The following is a 17,178-nucleotide window of genomic DNA, read 5'->3' on the forward strand; positions in this document are numbered from 1 at the left end:
CCAACTCCAAACTGTGAGGAAAATCAGTAGTTAAAATTCACTTTTCACCTCTTGATAACAGCAGGATGGCCACAAAGCAAACTTTGGCTCTTGTAGCATTAATGAACCTGGACTTCTGCATTAGAACTTCTAGACCACCTAGCCCTGTGCCTATTAGTGTTGCACGCATCTTGGTAGGTAGATGCCTCCAGTAGTTTTATAGCTCCTTTCAGCCTCACTGCTTCCTATTCACATATAAAGCCATAAAATTCAGGGCTGCTTTCCCCAGCACCAGTAACAGAGGGAAGTACAGTCAGTGTCACTTTAATGACATCATCAGGCATCTCAGGCTGTTTCTCACACTCACTGTTGTTTGCATCTGCTCTTACAGCTGCAGAAAATACACTTAGAGCTTTAGTTTCAAGCTGCCGTGTTTCCCATGTGTGACTGAGATCAGAGGTGGCTCAGGCTGGGGATTCTCATTCTGGCTGGAATGGTTTTTAGGGTGTGTCTCAGCTTTGGCTTCTTTTCCCAACTCCCAGCTCTTTTCTAGTTAATCAAGAGCATATTTGTTTCACACTAAAGAGGATTCTGGCAGCCTATAAACGTCCCAGTCATCCTTCCTGCCAGCTTTAGTGTATGCATGTGTAGTAACGTGCAAATCTGGAGTATGGCTGGAGGACCAGCTCAGCTTGGAAGCTCAGGGCTTTTTGTCATGGGATTTGGCTGGAAAAGCATCCACCCCCTGTCTAGAGCAGTGTTTTCCAGTGACCAAAATATGCAGTAAACTGTATTTTTAAGTGATGTGCATGTTACCTACGCTGTCTTCCCTTTGTGCTGTTCTTCCCTCTAATTACATATTTTTAAGTTTCTTTTGTTTTTACCTATTGATCTTCAGATAAGTTTTTTAAATGTTTACATTGTTATTAGTTGAAAAGCCAAGCTTATAGCATGTACTTACCATTCAGATTTGATTGGGATTAATCTGCAGAGGTTTATGGTCTCCAGCTGAGCATTAGGGACTGAGCGCTGTCTAATGGCTGATGAGTGTAGCAGGTTACCTTCTTTTTCATACCCTTGTTCTTTAGTTTGCAGTTTGAGCACAGGTGCATGTAATGAATGGATGTGAAAGATCTTTTGCTCTCTGCTCACACTGCAACCTGTATAGCCCAGGTACAGCAGCAAGCCACTGTATGGGGAGTTCAGGTTGCTGCTACCCTGCCTGTAGGCTTGAACCTTTGGGTATGGGTATGTTTAATGTTTGGAGGCTTCCTTGGATAATTGTCCAGATCCTTTTTATCTAAAGAGTTGTAAGCTAGCAAGCCAGCTATGGCAATAATAGCATCCATTGCTTTTGTACCTGCTTGTCAGTAAGGAAAAAAAAAAAATCCTACAGCACTCAAAACAAATTAGTGTTTCCTCAGTCTCCTAGAATAGGATGCAGGCTGGTCCCGTGCACTGCATGGCTCAAATCCTGCCTCTCTTTAAAAGGATGGTAATTTCAGCAGGAAGGTGGAGGGCAAAGAAGAAAAAAGTGTGCTTTAGTTGCAAGCTATAATTTCCAATTATACTCACAGTTTTGCAGCTGGTGTGAAATTCTTCTTGCCTCCAACCTTGTCTGTGCTGCGTGTTGGTCCTGGAGATTTTGATTCTGGAAATAGTAAGCAGAGAAGGAAAAAAATGTTAATAGATACAATGAGGTCGAGTCCTTGATGTCAGCTGGCTCCTAGGGGACGTGAACACTAGCCAGTTATGCTGGCCCTGTGAATGAAAGTGGAAGATAGATGAGGGCTCTTTATTTACTAGGGGCATCATGTGATTTTTGAGACCCATGGGAAAGCCATAGAACTGGTATTTTCTCTTGGAGTCCGCTGGCTAGTGATGATGAGAATTGGCCCCATTGAACATCTGTCCATCTGTCTTTCTAAGTGCACTCATCGTAATATGTAGGCTCATTACAGTGAGGGATGTTGCAGTCTCCTGGCCAAAGTCCATCCTATTTCTATAAATTCCCCCCTTTGCACTTTCAATCATGCATGGGATCTTCCTCCACTTCCTGCCTGTCCTTGGCAGTTGTAGTGTGTTATGGTGTCCTGCTCACAGTGAGCCTGGATAGGGGAAAGCAGTGCGCACTTGCTGGCTTTAAGACGCTTAAACTCATTTACTACTTGAACCACAGTAAAACTACTGTAAAAACACAACAGCCCTCGGACTGAAAGAAGCCAACTCCTCTGCATTAAAGTTTAGTTTAAGAGGCAAGCAAGGCTAGAGATAACTGAGCAGCAGGAGAAACTCTCAGAATTGCAAAACAGAGAAGGAGCGGTGGTGTTTGGATAATATTAAGTTGTACAAGAGTGGCAATTAGAAGTAAGGTGGGATGTGCTGAAAAGCAAAGGAAGTGATGTGCGGCACCAGTCAGCCAGTGGCCCTGGATCTGAGGCTCACTGAGAGCCTGGGAGATGAGCTGCTGAGGGGGGCCGTTGTGGTGTTGTCTGTGCAAATAGAGGACTTGCCAGGACAGTCAGGGGACGAGAAGAGACCTGTCAGCAATAGCACTCTTCACTTTTTCTCCTCAGGGAATACCATCACTATGCCAACTGCCTCGGGGGCCAAAAAGCGTTTCTGGATTATTGAGGACATGTCCCCATTTGGCAAACGCCGCAAGACTGCATCCTCACGCAAGATGCTGGATGAAGGGATGATGCTGGAGGGATTTCGGCGCTACGACCTCTACGAGGACTGCAAGGACTCCAGCTGCCAATTCTCCCTCAAGGTTACCCACTACCACTGCACGCGGGAGAATTGTGGCTATAAGTTCTGCGGCCGTACCCACATGTATAAGCACGCCCAGCACCACGACCGAGTCGACAACCTGGTATTGGATGATTTCAAGCGCTTCAAGTCTTCACTGAGTTGCAACTTCCCAGACTGTCAGTTCTCTGGCAATAGCACACACTTCCACTGTCTGCGTTGTGGCTTCCGCTGCACTGACAGCACGAAGGTGACAGCCCACCGTAAGCACCACGGCAAGCAGGATGTCATCAGTGCTGCCGGCTTCTGCCAGTTCAGCTCGAGCGTGGACTGCGAGGTGCCCGACTGCAAGTACAAACTCAAGTGCTCCCACTTCCACTGCACCTACCCTGGCTGCAAACACACGGTGGTGGGCATGTCACAGATGGACTCGCACAAGCGCAAACACGAGAAGCAGGAGCGAGGGGAGCTGCCCGCCATCTCTCCTGGCCCTGAAGGGCTCGCCCACTCCTCTCTCGAGTACGATATCCAGAACTCTTCCATCAACCTGGACAGTTCCCTCAACCTCAGCACGGACAACAACAGCTCCCTCTTCTTCCTGCAGAACGCGGCTGGCGTGGGCCTCAATGACTCCCTGGACCTCAGCAAGAAGCAGTCGGAAGTGGCTGAAGGGCCCTCCCCGAGCAGAGCTGGGACCACCCCTCAGGAGCCGGGGGCAGCGGCGTCAGGCTCTGGGGAGGTGGAGGATGAAGATGACTCCTCCCAGGAGGATGAAGAGGATGATGAGGAGGAGATGAACGAAGAAGAGGAGGATGATGAAGAGGAGGATGATGACGATGATGATGATGAGGATGATGAAGAGGAAGACCTGAACACGGATTCTGAAGAATCGCTGCCTGACCCTGAGGGCCTGGCCACTAAAGATGATGGGGAACCAGAGGAAGGTGCTTCTTCTTCCACAGACCACGGTGATGCTTCCAGGCCGCAGGACGAGGCAGCTCCTGCCCTTCCTCCAGCCTCAGCTCCTGCTCCGGCTCCTGCTGCTGCCGAAGACTCGACGGTTGCTCCAGCAGCTTCTCCTTAATCCTAGAGACAACAGCAGCAGTGGTTTGGTTTTGCTTTTACACAGAATTTCTTCGGGGACCCCACATGAGGCAAGAACAAAGATTGGGATGGCAAATGAAATACAAACTCCGTGCCACACACACGCGAGAGAGAGAGAGAGGAAGGAAGGAAACCTATACTCCACAGGCCCCATAAGAGAGACAGGTTCGCAGCGGGACTGGTGCTGCATCACTTCATTCTGCAGATCACAGAACACAGGGGCAGGATGCAGCGGAAAAATACCCTTTTATATGGACATGAACCTCGAGGGTACCAGCTGCTTCTCCTTGTCTCCCAAAAGGTGCATGGGGCCTGCGCCCATCTGGGGACCCTTTGTTATGGGTGGGGTTCTTTCCCCCCGTTTTTCTTTCTGGCTTTTATTTTTCCATGTTTTCAGTTGTACGATATTAATAATAATCTCCACTTCTTGGAGGGGGGTGGGTGGGAACAACAGGTAATGAATTGTAGAAATATATATTTGTGTGTGTGTCTCTTCTATATATATAATGTACACACACACACACATATATAACATGCAAGGAATTGGTGTCACAAAGACAACTAGCTCAGCTTTTGCCAGTGGGAAGGAGGGGGCGAGGGGTGCTCTCTCTCTCCCCCATCCTTCTCCCTCTCTCTCTCTTCTTTCTCCAGCATTAAATGGATGGCATCAGACAGCAGAGGGTGGGAGTGGGTATTTATTGTCACGCAAATGAGGACGCATTAATGAATGAGCAGGGGTGGGAATGGGACACTCCTCTGTTCTTCCAGATCCTTTTTACTATTAATGATAATAATTTTGAATGCTATTTATATTGTAAAACTTTCTCTGTCTACAGCTGTAAGGCACCTCTCCCCATCCCTGCTGTTCCGCCTGTAGGGATTGAGCTGAAGTAACTGGGGAAGGGCACAGCGGGCAGTTAAAGGGTTTGTCACACTGGAGGACTGGGGTTCAACTCCCATCCAGTTCCATCTCATCCCAACCCCAGGTGCTTTCCCTCTGTTGAGGGTGAGGCTTTTTTGTGGTGCTTCAGTATCCCCATCTCAGGAGGACTCGGTAGAGTCAGGAGGTTGTGAGCTGACACTCTGTGCAGCACAAGGAGCGCTGTGATCGCAGGAGAGCGTCCCAGCCCTTAACACAGCCTTGAAAATACATGACAGGTATGTCCCCACCCCAAGCCCTCCTCCCTGCCTCTCACTGGAGATGGCCACAGCTTTCTGCACGGACTGAAATGTAGCTCTGGTGACTTCCAGAAGAGGGTGAAGGCACCACTGAGGGAGAAGGCAGGCAGGCACTCAGGATCCCATGTGGGACGTCCCTCTCCTTTGCTAAGCACTGAGTGGGGACCGTTCTGCAGCACCCGCAGAGCTATTTGCCCAGCCTTGGTTCTCGCAGCCACATGAGGCTGCTGCAACCTACACAGCACAGACAGATGTGGGGAGATGCCAGCAGAGGCCAGGATGCAGTCCAGCTAAAAAAGTGATGCGTTTCTGTGTCTGTGCTGATACATTTTGCCAAGCAGGGCCGAGAGCTCAGGACTTGGACAAGTAAATGGAACTTAGTAAGCTGGGACCTGTTGCCTCCAGAAACTTGGGCTTGCCCTGGTCACAAGCTCATCTCCTCCCCGCTCTCTTTTCCTAGCTCAGGCTGGGAATACACACTACAGGAGACTGCCCAGCACTCAGGCAGGTGAGGCAGTAGCTTTCTGACCCCAAATCCTCACCAGAGTCTGAGAAAGTGGGTATCTCTGCATCCACACGGCTCCAGAAGGACAGAACAGATGAATTCTGGTCATGGCTCTTCCAGTGCCAGTCTGTAACTACACCAGCCCAGCAAAAGGTTCCTTGGGTCCGAGCTGTGTCCCTTTTTCTCTTTAAGCCTGGTTGGTTTTTTTCCTAACAAACACGCAGCCCCTCCTCAAGCACTTCAGCTCCAAGGGATCCCCACAGGTTGTTTCTACCCTGAGCAGATAAAGGCCTCAAGGAGTTTAGGCTGGGTTTTTTTTAATTATTTCCCTTAGGACCTGATGCAGATTGGGTCTGCTTTATAAACAAGCAGCGCGGCTGCGTTCAGTGGGGACGGGAGGTTCAGGTGATGTTTCATAAGGAAAGGCAAAAAAAAAATAGACTAGTTCAGAAGTTGTACAGTATTTTTTTCTGTAAAGGTTCTTCTTATACATAGAACAAAAGAGAAACAACCGATGCCAGGGGGACGAGGGGGGTCACCCGCCTTCTGTGAGGCCCGTAGATACGGTTCATTGTGTGCAATTTTTTTTCCTTTTTTCTTATTTTTTTTTTCCTTATTATTATTATTATTTTCAATGTAGTGTTTGTTTGTAGGGGGAGGCAGGGAGGGGGGCCTGAACTCTGTGGTTTGAGGCTGACTTCACACTCCTAGCACTGACTGGAGCTGCACGATTCCGAATTTTAACTTGAATTTTGTAGAGATGAAACAAATGAAAACAAATGAAATATTGTTATGACTAGTTTGTAGCTTATTTAATACTTTGGAGTTACTTTTCCTCTATCAGTTATTTTGTGTGGCTTTTATTTTTACAGGGTTTCATTCTTTTGTTTGTTTTTGTTTTGTTGGCTGTATCCCCTGCCCTCTGCTGTGTGTTTTCTAGCACAGACCAACTCCTGAACATCACGGAGCTCCCGTTCCTGGGGCTGAGTGAGGGAACGAGGAGCTGGGATGGGGCAAACACCTCTGCTTTAATGGCATTGCTGCAGGTTCTGTACTTATCTCTTCTTCCATATTCAACCACTCACACTGTAAGGTGATGGGCTGCAGGAGGACCCCTCAGCTGTAACACAGGCCCCATCTTACAGACTTGATGTTCTCTTTTAGCACCCTGCAGACATTGCTGAGTTCTGTGGGGTCAGCACAGAGCCCCTGCCCTCACACCCCATCCTGTGAGCAGGGCTGCTCACAGCAGCCAGGCGCTCCATGGGGCACCTCAGCACCACTGAGGACAGAGTGTCTGTACTTCTATCAGCCCATCTCACCAAATCACTGCAAGGCAGGGGGATAAGGCTGAGGCACGGAGGAGAGGGGAAGCGATCCCCTGGCAGCTGCCCTCAGCAGCACTTTGCTGGCGCCTGAGCTGATGCGGAGCCGTTCCACACCTCCTGTGTGGCTCAGCGTGCTGGAGGGGCCCATGTTTATCTATGCACACCACCTTCCCCCTCAAGGCACCCAACTTCTCCCCAGTGTCTCAGCCTTTCTCCCAGTCCTTTATCACGGCTCCTCCAGGCACTGGCACAGGGAATGCAGGTCCTTTCCCTAGAGGCTCACACTGGCCTCTGCCCCATAGCCCTGCCCAGCCCTGTACCTGCACAGCTCTCACTACATCCATCTCTGCAGCAACAACCAGTCTAGAAAATTAAGCCCGTCTTGTTTTCCTGCCATGCTCAGGCTTTAACTCTTAAGCAAAGGCTTTGTGAGCTGGAGCAGATTGAAGCCCACGCTTAAGTAAGTGCTTTCTTTGAACAAAGGCCCCAGCAGCATTGAGGTGCCCAGTGCAGCGAGGTGGGTCTTCGCTTCAAGCGATCACATCACCAGGGCCAGGAATGCCATGCTGTAAGTGCTTAAAGAGCAGAGAGAGAGAGAGAAAGAGAGATTCATCCAACACAGTGAGGAGGAGGGAGGGGAAACGGAACGGTTGTGTCCGAAACAAAACGGAAAACAAACAAAACGACCCTTGTTGGGATGGACCCTCCTGGTTCTCCATTCACTGCTGAGGAGCAAAAAACGAAATCAAAACTATTGAGTAGCTGGTCCTTTCTAGCCACAAACTCAACTGGATTAAAGGCTGCGTGGAAGGAATTTTGTAAAGAAAAAAATTAAAAAATAATAAAAAAAGAAACAAGAAAAAACTTTTTTTTCCAATGTAGCAAAAAAGAAAAAAAAAAAGAAAAAAAAAAAGAAAAAAAACACAAAAAACATTTTAAAAAACTATATTAAAAAAAAAGATAAAAAGACAAAGAGGGAGAATTCTGGCCTTTTGTAATATCCATATTGCACACTAGGACTATAAGCCATTGCTAGCTCATTTTGGACTTAACTGTGTACCTTCGTTCTGTTCTGTTGTTGTTTTACTTCTTTCTTTCTGTGGGGGAGGGGGGAAATAAATGCTTGAACCACCAATGCTCTTTTTAATGTTTTATAAATATGTATGTGTATATATATAAATATAAAAATAATATGTATGCACATATATATGTGTGTGTGTATATATCTATATGTATATACATATATATAGATATATAGATATATATATAGGTTTTGAGACAAAAAAAAATGCAGAAAGTGAAAAAAAAAAAACCAAACCCACCCTAAGCAGGACGGTGTGCTCTGATTTACTTGAATCTGGTCTCTTCAGCACCTGCGTTATTAAGAACTGAATATTTTTCCACTTGAATTTAGTGCTATTAGAAATTTAATATATGTGTTTTATTTATTTGATTTTTTTTTTTTTTTTTTTTTTTTTTGCATGACTGATGCAAGGTTTGACATTTTCACTCAATAAAAACTGGAAAAAAAAAAAACTAAAAAAAACAAAACCAACCAAGTTCCAAGTGCTGGAGTCGTTGTCTTGTTGATTGAGGAGGCGTTTTATGTTTTGGACAGCTGAGCAGTTCGGGTCTTTTAAAGCACCACAGCCCCATGATGCCCCCACACCCCTTTAACAGCCACTTTTAGCACCAGCACAGCAGTGATAAGTGCAAAAAGAACAGAGTTCTCTTTATATGGACTCTGGCCTCAAACCTCTTACACAGCCTTGCTGCAGTTGTGTTTGAAGCATTCACCAGGGTGACGATGGAGGCGATCAGTCATAGAACCCTAGAATGGCCTGGGCTGCAAAGGCCCACAGTGCTCACCCAGCTCTAACCCCCTGCTGTGTGCAGGGTCACCAACCAGCAGCCCAGGCTGCCCAGAGCCACATCCAGCCTGGCCTTGAATGCCTGCAGGGATGGGGCATCCACAGCCTCCTTGAGCAACCTGTGAACAGTGCGTCACCACCCTCTGGGGGAAAAACTTCCTCCTGATATCCAACTTAAACCTACCGTCTTAGTTTAAGACCAGTCCCCTTGTCCTATCACTGCCCACCCTTGCTAATGGCCATTTCCCCTCCTGTTTATACACTCCCTTCAAGTACTGGAAGGCCACAATGAGATTTCTCTGGAGGCTTCTCATTTCCAAGCTAAACAAGCCCAGTTCCCTCAACCTTTGCTCAGAGGAGGAAACAGGCGATGCTTACACCTCCATGATTTGCTGATGGGATGTGAATTAGAGATGCAGCCGCCTACATTTTGATGCTTCCCACCTTGGTCTGCAAACTCAGACTACACAAACTGTACACCACACATCCAAGATCTAATAGGAAACATCCCGTACCTGGTCCCTCCGTAGCTTCCTCCTGCTGCTGTCACTTGCGTGCACCACGTGTTGGCAGAGAGAAGCCACTGCCATTGGGGATGAGAAAGTCCTTTTCAGGGCAGATTTTGTCCTTCCATCCGTACTACAGCACTGCCTTGGAGCAGCCGACCCAGCAGCTGTGAGCGCCAGCTGCAAAGGAACAACAGATAAGATAAACCCTGGGTGCTCAGTGCAGCTGGTCCCCACCAATCCACCTGAACAAGTGCCAGGCCTGGGGGCTTCCTCACCAGGCAACCCTGCAAACAGGCTTTCCCCACCTGCTCTGAGCAAGGCAGATTGGCACAGGCAGCAGGTGCCATTTGACAAGGACTCCAACAAGCTGCCTTGAAAAAAGCACATTTGTTCACAGCACATCAGGTGCTCTAAAGCAATTACCCTCCTGGTATCCACCAGGTCACAGCGTGTGCTCACCCCTCAGTGGGAGACCACTGCAAGCACCCATCCCAGGAGACCCCCCCAGGACACCATAACTGTGCACAAGAGCTGCTTGTGTTTCCCCCAGGTTCAGGCACTTGCCCCAGTGCTATAGGGGTGGAGGTGTGGAACAGCGGCACAGTTCTTGTTTTACCCAAAGAAAGCAAAGCAAACTCCTGCTTTGCTCTTCCCCACCACAAAAGCAGCTGGGTGTCTGTGCCTGCTGCCCTCTGCCACCAGTCAGAGAACCCAGGAGCTGCAAAGCAGAGCCTGTTGAGCCCCATGCACTGGCAGCAGCTGCCTCCTTACTAGCAGAGAGGATTAGACTCCTCTCTCTTTCAAAGCCCCCTGGTTGCTCTGCTGCAGCTCCCAGCCATCCTGTTTTCAGATGCCATGATCTGAACATGCTCCTAATCCAACCTCAGAGCACAGAGGTTTGCTCTCTCTGGAGCTCTGCCCACAGCACAAGGGATTTTAACATCCTGGTGTTTCTGGGGGGACACGACACATCTCAAGGCTTGGAATCTCCTGCTGGAACTTGCCTGCTCTCTGCAGAACCCTCACTGCCCTTCAGAAAAGAACGGCTAAATCGAGGGAGAAGCAGCAAGTTGAACAAATCAAAGCCTCACTACTGCATTCCTTCCAAGCCCTCGCAATGGGTGACTCTGCATCCACTGCACTCAGGGGGAGGGAGAGCGGCAGACACCCAGCGAAGCAGCTTGTTTTGAGGTCTGGACAACAACTGGGCACCGCTGCTGCTCCTGTACAATGATTATATTGAGTCTATCCCTGTAACAGCATTTTTTGAGCACAGAACCCCACAGTTAACACGTATCCACAAAACTGAGCTGGCTGTTCTACAGGAGGTACAGGACATTGGCTTCTCAGCACATGGCAAGCTGCATGCAGCAGCCACCAGCACAGGCAGCCTCAGCAGGAATATCCCTCGGCACCAGCCCAGCCAAAATAGAACCCTGCTTTCCCTTTCCATATGATTCATAAGACTTAAAACCAAAACAAGCAGCAAAAGTTCAACTACCTTAAACGAAGAAGCATTCAAAGTATTCTAGGACACAGAATGGGAGACCAGATGGTTCTGCTGCTGCTTCCCATCATCCTGTTTTTCAGATGTCATTAAACAAACCAGCCTTAGTACAGAGACCTGTCCTTGCTGAGCCATATGGGCCAATACGGACAGAAATAAAGGCAACAGACTACTGATGTTGGCCTACAGTGAGGGTAATGGCCATCCTGGTGGCTCTGAAAGATGATCGTTGCAGTTTGTCCAAGTACTTCTCAGAGCCTAGCATGGATATTTATGTGGGTTACTAGGAAAACAGTACTTAGGGTTACACCTCTCCTTATGTCCAGAGCAACAAGGGACGGTTTCCATACTGCAGCAGGCACTCACTCAGTTCACTGCAATCTTTCTTACAAGCTCATCAGCTCCAAACTCACTCCTGGTCTGGCTGGGAGGATGGTCACTCTGGTAGCACGATGCCTCCTGCACTCAGGCAGAAGGAAAGTCAGAGTTCTGATGCTTACTGGTGGAGGAAAGGCAGCTGTTATGACGCACAACACATACTGGGCATAACTTAGAGCTTGCAAGGACTGAGGCTCAGCACTGGCTGAGCATGCTGACATTAAGAAAGGAGACTTGCTAGGGAAATAGGTCTGTTAAATAAGCCCATCTCCACACCTCTAGAGAACGAAATGTGGAATGGAGTGGGATCTCAGCATAGATGAGCAGCAGGCAGGGTCCCTGCAATGGACATAACAATACATTCAAGGCACTCAAGGCCAGGCTGAATGTGGCTCTGGGCAGCCTGGTCTGGTAGCTGGCAGCCCTGCACACAGCAGGGGGTTGAAACCAGATGATCTTTGCAGTCCTTCTCAACGCAGCCCATGATTCCATGAATACAAAGCAAAACCCTTCCATAAAGGAAGCTTTGGCACTGCCAGCTTCGCTGCACACAGACTGCTCACTGCCCAGCTGAGTCTCACACACACACACACCTCTGGGCTGGTGCAGCCAGGCACAATGCCTTACAAACCTACAGGTGCCATTCTGCAGGATCACAGGAAGCCCTTCCACAGAGGGATCTCCCTTTCCCCCCCTTGTATTCCATTGAAGGCTGAAGCTACAACTTGATAATAAAATCTCACATCATCTTCAATTGGAACGTGAACTTTTAAGACCTCCCTGAAAGTCAATGAGCAGCTCATACACATTACAAATAAAACAGCACACAGATCACCAAGAACTTTGGGCAGCTTCACATGTGCACACATACACAAGTAAAAGATTCCTGTCTCTCTCTGCAAACCAGTGGTGGACTTAAGCTTGATTTGAACAAACCAGGATTGTTTTGTATGCATTCTTGTACATGCCTGTTATCTGCAGGGTATGCAGGTTTGCATAGTGCCCCAAAGGGGATGAGGGAAGCCCCCAGTCTGGGTGACAGCACACAGCAGCACGTGAAGGACCCGCAGGGATGGATGTATGGGTCTGTAATGCACTTCCACACTTCTTCATGACCTTGCAAGATTTTTGTTTACTTTCTCTTTTGTCTCGCTTGTTGTGGGGAGAGAAAACAATGGGAGGGAGGAGAAGTTCTTGGTGTCAAGGGGCTCACTGGGTCCCTCAGCTGGGTGCTCTGCGGATGGAGCAGGGCCGTGTCCCCAGGCTGCAGGGTGCTCTGCCACCTCCGCTCCTCCTGTCCCCAAAGTGCCCCAGCCCCATCCTGGCTGAGGGGTGGCCCATGGAGGCAGCTTCCCTCCTTCCTCTTGCTCTTTTTTGGCAGGGAAACTTTTAAACAAACAAATGAAGAAACACTGAGGATTTAAGTAAACAGACAAAGATTTATCTGACAGGCAGACTTAAGGAGCCCGGCCTGCCCCCTTCCCTTCCCACAGGGCAGGGTGCTACGTCGTGCTCCCGGTACCAACAGCCCTGAGCCCCTCTGTCACCCACAGCCCTGTGCCCACTGCCTGCCTCCATCTCACCCTGAACCTGTGCCTGCTGCTGTGAAGGGCTGCTATCACCGTACAGCAAGGAATGAACAAAGCCATAGAAACAAACAGGCAGACACGCAGAAATGGAACCTGCTGTTCATGCTGTTCCAGGGCAGGAAGCACCAAACTGTGCATCTGCACTAGAGGGTGGCAGCAGTTTAGCACACAGTCTTTTGTACACGGACACATCAGTTTAAAATGCTTTAAATAAAGCAAACTTGTTCAAAGAGTTGGAGGAACGTCTCAAGAACTGTCTCTAATTAAATCAGTTAGAGAAATTAATTTTAGAGAGGTGTTACTCTGGCTCCAACACAGATAAACCTCAGTGCTGGCTTATCAAAGTGAATGGATACAGTTGGCAGCAGTCTGTGTCTGAAGCATAGGGAGCAAAAGGGAAAAGTGTGGGGCAATAGGAGCCAGGCAGGCACGGCAGCAGGCTGGAACCAGCAGCAGGAGGGCTGACAAACCAGACACACCAGGCAGATAAAGAGATGGACAAGGCTGGCAAAGGGACAGGCACCAAAAGGAAAATAGGCAACAGAGAAAGAAGCCAGTTGTGCTTCTGGATGCTCTGAATCAATCCTAACCAACCAGTCACCTCCACACTCAGGAGGAACCATCCTGGAGAAACGCAACTATTTAATCTAAAGCAGAAAAACAAGGCAACATCAACTGCCCCTCAGCTCCTCGGGCACGTTATTGCAGCTCACAGCACAAAAGGTCTCTCATAATTTGCACAAAAACAGAAGAGAAAAACCTGAAGGGTTAAATCCTTCAGCAGATGCAGAAAAGATGGGCCGGAGGGAAGAGGGGCACTGCGAGATGCTCCCTGCTGTAAGTAACCCCTGAGCAGCCCTTGCAAAGCATCGGGGGAGATTTTTAGTCTGAAAGACACTTTACAAAAATAAATTATAATTGAGTTTAATAATCTTCCCCTTTCCAGAAAGGGCCTGACAGATGCTGCCTAGTGCTCACTTCTGCCCCATTTCAAATATTTTTACCTTATTAGGATGAAATATATTATTTTTCTAATGAAAGGATTTTTTTTTTTATTTTTTTTTTTTCCAAAGAGCCGGTTTTCCTTTCGTCCAGCTGGTGCCTTTATTAGGTTCGTACTCGCTCCCTTTTGAGGATGGGATTGTTTTTTTCCCTCAGCTGGGAGAGACCATGCCAGCCCCTCGATCCACAAGTGCGCAGCTCAGAGCCTCCAGCACTCAGCAAGCAGAGGACCTGGACTCTCCCTGTATCCTTCCTGCTCCCTGCTGCCCCAGATTCACTTTAGGTACATTTCCACTATGTTACTTTATTTTTCCCTGACAGCACAGGCAGTTTTAAGATCCAGCTTTCCATCAGCATCACAGGTGGATGCAGCTCAAAAAGTGCCTTCAAACTGAAGCATAACGGTCAGGGAGATGTGAAGATAAAAGGGAAAATTAAGAAAGCTGATGCTCTCTTCTGTGCCCTCAGGTAAACAATTTACTCTGTTTCACCTCCCAGCATTGCTTTACTTACATTTTCAGCTTCTGGAGGCCAAGCCCTTTACTCTGTATTCACTTGTAGTGGGGCAGAGCTCAAAACTCAGGCTGGAAGGTACTCAGCTCAAGTTTGATTCCAGGTTTTGGCATACTAGATCACCACCACATACAATTAGTGCTGCACATGAAGCTCCACCACACAGAAGAGACCTTCGAAACTTCATTACAGCAGGTCTACAACAAAAAGTTACCTGGCCTTACTATCCAGCCCAGATTTCTTCAGGTATCATCAAGCCCCACCAAAGAAAAGACAAAGGCAGCTTCTATTCCTGTAGTAGGCATTGCAAACAAGCAGCAAAGCAGACATGGGCTGTTTTCTCCCCTCAGCCCTATCCCAGGCAGCAGCACAGCTTTCCCTTCTGTCCTGCTGCCACCCTGCAATAAACCCCACACTAGGTACCCATGGAAAAGGAGCCCAATCTCTCACTCAATTGAGAACAAAAGTAAGAAAGAAAATATTTAAAAAGCACTTACCCTACTCGAAGCAGCTCATGTGCACCATACAAAGACCACATCTAAAATGTCTACCTCTAAGCCCAGAGGGTGGTTCAGCTCATCACCCACAGCTGTGCAGCCCAGGCCATAGGAGCCAGGCAATCAAGGAGAGTGGCTGCAGCTGGGCAGGGGGCTGCAATCACTGCACCACAGGGCACAGCAAGTAATGGGAGTTTGTGTCAGCTGCAGGACCTAGCATGAAATCTGCTTCCTAAAGTTGCTTTCTCTGTAGCTTTTATTTGTCACATCCCAGCACACACCATATGCAATGACAAACTGAGGCACACTACAAGTAACATGTTCTGATCTCAAACACTGTTAGGTTACACCCTGGGCATGCAAAAGGCAATGAAAGAACTCCTCTTGATTCTGACAAAGGTGCACCTAGAGCTAATTGGTCACACCTGGGAGTGAGGAGGGTTGGACAAAGAGGATCGGGAGCTGCTTCTCACATAATCCTTTCCCACTTTGTCATGTTTTTTGAGCTTCCCCACGTTTCAGCTATTGAAAGGGGAGTTTTTATATCCTCAAATTACTGGAAAGTGCCAGCCTGACATTATCCCCCCATGGGGAGAGCACGGGCTCAAAGGGTTTCACTGCTATGTGCTCAAATGACACCGTTCAGAAGAAGCCAGTTCCCTTCACCCACTCTTTTCTCAGTACCAAAAACCTATAGAAACCATGCAGTAAATCCACTGTACCCACCTACCCTTGTTACTCTTCTTTCTGTGCCCAAACCAAGGCTGGTTACACTAAGATTGAGTCCTTGAATAAGCCGGAGGGTTGGTGACTGTGCTGCCTTGTTCTGTGTGCAGAAAAAGGGCTGACTACCTGGCCATCTTTCAGCTGACACGATGTCTGCTGACCAGTGGGCTAAACATTACACACAGCAGCACATCTAAGAAGCTTGTTTTTAGCCAAAATAATAATAACAATCACAAGTTAGCAGTCAGTCTGTGTGGTTCATCAAGACCAAAATACTTGCCCTAAAACTCCTGCTGTGCTGCTAAGAGACAAGAAAGGAGAGACTGAGGAGTGACACTCACAACTCCCAAAATATCAGCTGCTAAGAAGGTCTGGCTTCTTCCAAATTCCCTGCTGGAGGGTGAGGTCTCATCAACAAAGTACACAGGACCCCGTCAGGAGGCCCAGAGATGGATTTTGTTCCAGCTGTGGGCAACGAGGGAATTTGGTGGGACTTGTATCAGGTTGGGGAAAGGAAAAAACATGACCTATACAGCTGGTAAAGGCTGTAAGGAGCAAAAGCTAAGAGAGTGAAAAGGGCAGTTGAGGAAATCTACCTTTTACTCTGCAGAAATGGAATGGGAAATGGATTGAACACGGGTAACATGGAGGAAAAGGGGGAAAAACGAACCCTCGGAGATGGTTGTATTGTAAACCTCATAAGTCACTTTGCAAGGCACATACCTCAGCAACATATTTTCCACATTTCACCAACTGCTGTTGTCCAGGCACTTTCTATTTTCAAAACCTTCTATGTATATAAAATGTACACAGGCAGGACAATACTTCTTCAGTACATCCTCGTGTTCAGTCATGTTTTCTTTTCACAAGGATTCTTGGCTTGGAGAAATGAAAAGTGCCACCTCTGAATACGGATCTGTCCTTTTAAACACTTTCAAATTTGCCCTGTTTTAGCTAAATGTGATGTTCTTTGTGAACGTTAAACAGCGGAGACACACACACACACACACACACTCACTCACTCACTCCTGGGGAAGATATTCGTCCATTTAAGGAATGAGAAATCATCACATTCAGCAGCAGGTCTAAATACAGTAATATGAAGGTTCCTTTCGCTCCCCCTGAGCAGGAAAATGTCACTGTGTACCAGACACCCAAATACTCTGGAATCAAGTAAATCCCCCGTTTTTAGGAGGGAGCCAAATGCTTCTGTTGAACAAAGATGGGACTGCAGTAGCTGCAAGTGCTGGATGCCACTTCTTTCAATGGCTTCTGTACTGACATGGCAGGGCTCAGAGCAGTCACGGGACACGGCACTACATTCCCTGCTGGCAGATAAGGCTGAGGGCCGTGGGATATCTCACACGCTGCCTTCAGCACCTCCTGCTGCTGGGGTGGAATGGAGTGTGGCATTGCATTCTGCACCCTGCAGAGCCTCCTGCTGGGAGGAAGGAGACCAGAGGAGCTGGATTTTACTCACCCGTGATCCACCATCTCATCCTCTGCAACAACGGAGGCAGCCTAGAATTACGGGGCCATTGCAGCTATCTGCACTGTACCGTATATTGCACTTCCACCATTCTCTGCGCTGCCTCCTGCTGACATAACCTAGGACTGGAGCAGCTAGAAAATAAACCAATCATCAGGAAAGCATTTTATAAGCGCTGAACTTCCATAACATGCCCATTTCCCTCCATTTACCTGTATATTTCTCCCCCAAAAAAGAGCCACAGTAATCCA

At 48.0% G+C, this 17,178-nt stretch overlaps 1 protein-coding gene and 1 long non-coding RNA gene across 6 annotated transcripts in view; one reads left to right on the forward strand and one right to left on the reverse strand.

Annotated features, from left to right (window-relative positions):
• CASZ1 (castor zinc finger 1) overlaps nucleotides 1–6,314 on the forward strand; it is a 70,779-nt gene extending 64,465 nt beyond the window's left edge. For 3 of the 5 annotated variants that reach the window (XM_015882416.2, XM_015882418.2, XM_015882417.2), the window contains exon 19: nucleotides 2,556–6,007. In XM_015882416.2, coding sequence (XP_015737902.2) covers nucleotides 2,556–3,814 — 1,259 coding nt within the window. In that variant the 3' untranslated portion in view covers nucleotides 3,815–6,007. Of the gene's footprint in view, nucleotides 1–2,555 lie in introns of all 5 variants that reach the window. The other 2 variants (XM_015882422.2, XM_015882423.2) reach the window with 1 other exon arrangement.
• Nucleotides 523–17,052, reverse strand: LOC146759890 (uncharacterized). The gene is made up of 3 exons (XR_014931840.1): nucleotides 16,919–17,052; nucleotides 9,233–9,403; nucleotides 523–1,630 (listed from the first exon to the last, which is right to left on the reverse strand). It is a non-coding gene; the product is annotated as an uncharacterized LOC146759890 (long non-coding RNA).
• Between the last annotated feature and the right edge of the window lie 126 nt (nucleotides 17,053–17,178).

This window comes from Coturnix japonica, chromosome 9, assembly GCF_054131305.1.
Source record: "Coturnix japonica strain WE chromosome 9, WE-NBRP24, whole genome shotgun sequence".
Taxonomy (NCBI): domain Eukaryota; kingdom Metazoa; phylum Chordata; class Aves; order Galliformes; family Phasianidae; genus Coturnix; species Coturnix japonica.